This window comes from Egretta garzetta, unplaced genomic scaffold (assembly GCF_000687185.1).
Source record: "Egretta garzetta isolate BGI_Z169 unplaced genomic scaffold, ASM68718v1 scaffold640, whole genome shotgun sequence".
NCBI lineage: Eukaryota > Metazoa > Chordata > Aves > Pelecaniformes > Ardeidae > Egretta > Egretta garzetta.
In genome coordinates, this window is record NW_009258264.1 from 528256 (window position 1) to 534959 (window position 6704).

Consider the following 6704-nt stretch of genomic DNA (forward strand, 5'->3'; position numbering starts at 1 on the left):
TCCCATGGGAAGAGGGGATGCGGTTGAAGTGGCGGAAGCGGTGGAAGTGGCAGAGACCGCTGAAGTGGTAGAGACCAGGGGCACAGATGAAGGCTTTTTGGAGGGCATGGTTACAAACTTGATGACAGAGGGTGTCGGATCCTGAGCAGGTTTCTTCTCTATCAGTTTCTCAGCTGGATTCTCAATCTTGATGGACCTGAAGAGTTTTACGCTGGAAGAGTTCAGGGAGTTCAGAGTAAAAGAGGAGTACAAGCCTGAGTGGATATAGTCATTGCGGCTGGAGGATTTAGCACATGACTGAGACTTCTCCTTCCCACAGTTTTCCACATCCTTTGGAGCACTGCTAACTTCCGCAAAACCAGTCATTTCGGGGTCTCCTTCTATACGGCCCACGACAAGTGGATCCATATTTAAAATCTCCGGATAAGAAACAAACTTGTACACAAACTTCTTACCATTCACTTTTTTAATGATATTCTGTGGGTAAGAAGATATATATATATTTAGGCCTTCTTCAGATCAACTTTCTTCCTACAAACACTGCCTAAAATAGACTGAGGAATTAGATAGTCTGTAACCTTTCATCAAAAATTGTTTCTTTTTTCTTTTTTAAAAACACACAGCATTCTTGCAATTCAGTTATGCTCCCAAAATATCATTTCCAGAGCTCGCAGACCAAACATTACAACAGGTGAGCTTAACCTGACATTAAATATACTAACAGCAGCCTTAAAACCGCCAAGCGATTGTTTAACATATCAGATCAGCTAAGAAACAAAAAAATACCCATTACCCCCATCGAAGATCACCAACCTGGGTGCAGTAAGTGTAATCTAACAGAACCTGCAGAATTAAAGCTTATGGGTTTGCAGAATTGAGAGCTAATACTTCAACTCAAACCACCTTTATTCTTAATAAGACGATGATAAAAGAAAGGAAGTGCCTGAACTAGTCAGCAGAAGGGAGGCTAAGCAGCTATTTCATACCATAAAACAGCACACGTCAAACTTGTTCTGCTCCTAAGTGAAATGCCACGCACCATTTTGACCTATGAAGATTCTTACTTATCGTACAATTATTATTACTGAGGCCTCTCAGTACAAAGTCAGATTTGTGCTACCCAGGAATAACCTCCAAGCAAGGTATGACCTGCTGCAAACGGCCAGGTTCCTCAGAAACTGCGTTTTATTTTTTATCTCGTACGCTCACACAGTACCAGCTGTAGGATAAAGGGCTTCGTGAAATGAAGGTAAAGACTCCCACACTGTGGTTCCAGTTCAGCTTTTTGACAGTACCCGTGCACTAATGAAAGACTCCTGCAAGTCATTAGAAAGCATCAGCTAAACAAGAGAAGCCTCTTACCCTGCTGGACAACTCCCTGACCACATTAGAGGTACAATTCTGAATACAAGGAGAAAAAAGAAAAATACTTTGGTCTGCTTCACTGAAAATCCTTATTTTGATAGCCCCTTCGTAGAGACAATTGTAGAAAAGAACTCAAGGTGGTGCAATATTCACCATCTCAATCATCATCATCATTTTGTTGCTTAAACTGGAGTGTTGAGGATTTTAACCCTTGCAAGAGCGTGTATTTTTGGAAAGGGGATTAGCATTCTAAGACAAATTCATATCAGCAAAGGCATAAACCAAAGAAGGTAACATTTTGCACAAAGCTAGCTGGAACCTTAGAAAATAACCAGTGGGTAGGAAACGCAGCACAATGATAAACAAAAGAAAAAAGCCTTCTAAACATAAATTAGTACACCTTACTTAAATCTGGAGGACAGAAGTGACACCTATCCCCTTGAAGAGAATGAAAAAGGAAACAAAGCTCATTAGGCAGAAGCTGGTAAGATGGATAAGGATTTGAGGTGGATTTATGGACTTTGTTACCTTCACATAATAGTATCTGAGAGCGCGGCTGAGTTTATCATAGTTCATACTGGGCTTGTTCTTGCGGATTCCCCAGAGTCTGGCCACCTCCTCTGCCTGCAGCAGTTTGAACTCCCCGTCGTTGGAGGTCCAACAGATGATATTCTTGTTCTGAGGCTCCTGGAGGAGTTGGAGGAGGAACTGCCACAGGGTGATAGCACTGTCCATAGCAGTAAGCTGAAAGGCAGATAAGAGGCAACAGATTAAGAACAGCGCATTTTCTTCGTCTTTCTAGGAGGGGGGAATGGAGCAGAGATGTTATTTCCAAAGCCAGCAAGAGTAAAAATTATTAGTCACCAGTCATGAAAGATGTTCCCTGCAGAACAGAGAGGCTGAGAGCCAACTGCTGTCGTCTCCTCCCACATGTCAGTACTTTTCACATGGGTTATATTTAGCCTCATTTAACTAAATCAGGTCACTTTGGGTAAGTTGCAATGAGTCACTATCCAAAAAAAATTTTTCTAAGTTGTTCCATGTTCCCCCACTCTGACTTGTACTGCTTGATGAGAAATAGCTGAGGTGCAGCCAGGTAAAAATCAACCCCCCCACCTCTCGCCTCCTCCTTTCCTTACCTACACCCACCTCCAACCTCGGTACCTTTAAGAGAACAGAGAGCAGATAGAGTAACAGCTGAAGCCACCTGAAGATGCCCCGGTGCAGAACAACTCCATTTTCCTTCAGTTCACATTTCCACTGCCTCTTTGGAAGCAGCCCTCTCAATCAAACCCCAGGCTCCTCTCTTTCAAATCTCCTTTCCTTCCCAAATCTCATCCCTGTCTTTTTCTAAGAGAGTAAACAAGAAAGGAAGCAAAACGACCTCAAAGGCTGCCTTTGCTTTTCTCTTGATTCCTGCCATGTCTTACCTACATCAGTCATTTATGCTGAGACTTTCTAGGACTAATATCTGTCAGGTGATTCACGCACTTCCAGCATGGTTTTCTAGCACTGAAGCGCTCGACGTATAAATTCATCAAGGACAGACAAGGCAGCAGAGATGACGTTTTTCCTTGACCATATCTGACCACATGGAACAGTACTTCCACAGATATTTTTAGGCAGAACACTAATAATCCTGTCTGCACGAGGAAAGTATAACATACATTGTGAATTAAACCAGATAAAATTATATTAATTCAGTATCCCATACAGCCGCTCTTATTCCAGAACAGAACGGCTTCTATTAACGCAGCTTAAGCTTCATTCCAATGAAATAAAAACAAACCCAGCCACGACTGGAACAAGAACCATCGTGATGAATTACACTAAAAATGTTTTGATGTGCGTAACTGCCAGGTATTTTTTCCCCCCCCCACACACAGTTAAACCGCAATAAAGGCAAACCTAAAGAGTACAGGGGTTTCCATCTGGGGGAATCTGCAGCCCCAGCGATGAAATGCTATCCAGGAGCAGGAGCTCCAAGCCTGAGGCAGCAAGTCCAACTTCAGCAAGCAGGACCCACGCCCGTAGCGTTTGAAGTCCGTGTATACGCAAGGGATAAGTTTAAGTCAGTCGGGACTGCCAGTTCATCTTTGTTACCAAAGCTTTTTATTCCAATCTCATTACTGCCCAGCACTTATCCAGCCCTATATAAGGAAGAGAACGGTCTACATGTCAGAGCTTCAGAATTTAGTCAGCCCTGTAAAAGGATTACGGCTGAGGGTTTACACAGGACTACACATTCTTATTGAAATAAGGTGCCCCAGGGCAGGTACTTTTTTGGGCAGAGCCCATTGCATTTAACCTATTTTTAAGAATACCTGCCTAATGGCACGCTTACACGACTACCCAGGGATGTCACATTGATCAAGTCAGTTAAATTGCTGCAATTACAAGGAACAATCTCAAAATGAAGGACACCCACACCACCTCGTTATGCTGGCCTAAGGTGCTTTCCTTGTTAATTACTGTATGCATACAACTCCATGCTTGCCCAAATTAATTGCTCAGTACTCGAAGAAAACATCAGCTGCTGAACACTGTGCTTTGAGACTCTTCCCACACAGCACCGTGGCACGCCAGCTGAACCGTACGGGAACTCGGGGCCAGGCAACCACATTAAAACTCTTCCAGGACTTCTCCTCCGACTTGGATTCACATTTGCCAATAACGTTTCATATCTGCCTACTGGCAACGCAGAGGACGCGCACGCTGCGGAGCATCACAAGCGGAGCCTCATTATCCTGTCAGGCTGATGCACAGGCATGGGGTGTTGTGTAGACAGAAGGACTTGATTCTACCATTCTGCAGAGCTGTCAATACCAGTGCTATGTGTTAACAGAGAAAGAGCAGGAAAATGAAGTTGAGCGATTATTCCCACGCTACATTTATCTTCAGCACTTTCAAAACCCATAAGCAGCACTGCACCAAATAGCGCTGACTGATGCAATGGGAGGCAATCACGTAGAAATTAGATTAGCACCAGAATTTCAAGGCAGCAAAGGCTTTTTTTTTTTTTTCCTCCTCCTAAAAATCCATGCAGATTTCATCCCAGAATTTAAACACCATTATTTCAACAGGCTTCTTCCCTTTAGTAAAGCAGGACCCCGCCATTATCTCAAAGCTCACCAACCTCTGCCACAGTCAAGCGTTATTGCCGAGGTCACGGCTGGTTTTGAATCGAGTTGGAGATGCACAACGCCGGCAGACCGGCACTCCAACAGCGCAAAGTTCAGCAAGAGAGTACACACGGAGTGACAAAATGATGTAAGATAGAAGATTAAAAAAGAAAAAGAAAAAAAAAAATCACTTTTCCCAGTGAGGAGCTATGTTGTTCTGAGGAGCATTTACCAAAATAATAAAGAGTTCATGCTGCCTAAACCCCAAATACTGCAGCTTTCCAGCTGGAAGGAGCCTTCTCCCAGGGGCAGAGTTACAGACTGTACCGGAGCATTAGATTGATCAAGTCACTCCTGATGTTTCTGGCATTTGCAGGCTTTAGGGTTGTCATGACTCCATCCGTCATTTGGAGGATACACTGCATATCCTCAGCACCCTTTGCTTTCAATACTCTGATGTTAGGCACATTAACAACAGGGTGGAGAAGTTTTACTTATTCCTTGGCTGTCGGACAACAGGAGCAGAGAGCACTTTGAAATTGTTAATGGATAGGTTATATTGCATATGAGAGCATGAACATCCCTCTTTATTAAATACTTATTGCGTGCATCTGTGGGAAGCAATGGAGAGATGCCTCCGTGGAACTGGGAGTACAGAGTTTTTCTGAAGATTATACGCAGACACAGGGGAGGCCAGAAAATAACCCTCCAAACTGGTCAAAGCAATGGGATCACAGGTGGATTTTGCCCCTTCAGAGTCCAGGAGTAAGATTAAGGATTATATATATATATATATATGGGAGACAACATTGTATTGTGAATCAAAACATCTCATTTAACTTTTTTATTAAAGTTGCTTTGATACAGCATAAGAATACATCAAAGAACTGTTGCTTCTTCAGGAAAAAGCAGAATAAAAAAAAACATCACACAAGATGTAAAATTAAAACCAGTACAGGCGAGATGAGCACTTCTCTTTAAGAACCACCAACTAGAACATGTTAAAGAGGTTCTGCCTTCTTCAGCACCTGGGGCAGAAGGCAGCAGACGCCTTTCATGAGCCTTTACCTTGCAACCACAGGGACTGCAGAGAGGTTCAAGCTCCTCAAATCTTGTTTTGCAGAATATCTTCAGCTGCTGTGCAGCGCTTCGCAGCTGGCACAGGGGGACCAGCTGCTACTGAGGCTCCCGTCCACATCGTAGCCATTTCAGGGCCCCGTACTCAAAAGCATCCCCCTCCTGCACTGACACTGGAAGGAATTCAGCAGATCCTCTTATCCCTTTTATTCAGACATACAGCAAAATCCCCGCTCTCCAGAGATGCTTCAGGCCCATTAGAGAAACTAAAGAAATCGGTATGAGGACAGGAAGCCACTGTCCCAGTCCTCCAGGCTAACGCTGGTGAGATGTTACTTCTCTCACCATTTGTAAGCAGCATTTCAATGTCTTTCAAAACTACGTCTCCTTTCATGAAAAGGCATCAATCTCCTAGCACAGCTCCCCGTCAGCATAAAAAGCTTAGCAGTTTGATTGCTTTTTCTTCGAGCTGAATACACCAATAATTACAAGCACACCCCTGCAAACCGTCTTTTTGCTGAAGGTTATTTTCCTTCTAAGAGTCCATGGAGAAAGAAAAAGGTCTCATTTGAAAAGACAACGAGGGAATTAGGCGGAGAGGCAATGCTGCTGCTTATGACGACGGCCTTTCCACTTCTGCACCATCTGAGTACGAGGAAAAAATAGTTGCTAGAGGCAGAGGGCAGTTATACTTTGTAATGAGTATGCTAAAATAGAGCACTATTATTGTCTTGAGATCTTCTCTGACGCCTACGGATGACCCTTGAAGTATACTGAGTAGCTGACAGAATTTGGCTGCAGTACTCTAAATACAAGCGCTGCAAACTCGAGCTTTCTCATGTTGCTGCAGCTTCGTTTGAGGCTGCTGTAGCTTTGTTCGAGGCCTTGACTTTACAAAGCCTCGAGTTTACAAAAAAAGCCAGGACATGAGATACGTATCTTTTCCGGCGACTTCTCCTCGCTCATCTGTGCCACAACGCGCTCCACGCAATCCATTTGATTACGGAGCCTCGAGGCTTTGCGTCTTCTGGGGAAGGAGCGTGCGCGATCGATGGGTGATACAACAGTCGGGAGGAAGAGTTTAGGAAGTGGCACATGGTAATCCCCCCCCCCCCCCCACGGGGCCACGGCCCTGTCCTT

General features: G+C 44.1%; 1 protein-coding gene across 2 annotated transcripts in view; it reads right to left on the reverse strand.

Moving 5' to 3' along the window:
* ELK4 (ETS transcription factor ELK4) overlaps positions 1-3829 on the reverse strand; it is an 11279-nt gene extending 7450 nt beyond the window's left edge. Inside the window, exons 1-4 of one of the 2 annotated variants that reach the window (XM_035902533.1) lie at positions 3274-3293; positions 2796-3008; positions 1894-2109; positions 1-477 (exon numbers count right to left, since the gene is read on the reverse strand). The exon at positions 1-477 is cut by the window's left edge and continues 462 nt beyond it. In XM_035902533.1, coding sequence (XP_035758426.1) covers positions 1-477; positions 1894-2100 — 684 coding nt within the window. In that variant the 5' untranslated portion in view covers positions 2101-2109; positions 2796-3008; positions 3274-3293. Of the gene's footprint in view, positions 478-1893; positions 2110-2795; positions 3009-3273; positions 3294-3798 lie in introns of those variants that run through there. The other variant, XM_009647746.2, reaches the window with a different exon arrangement.
* Between the last annotated feature and the right edge of the window lie 2875 nt (positions 3830-6704).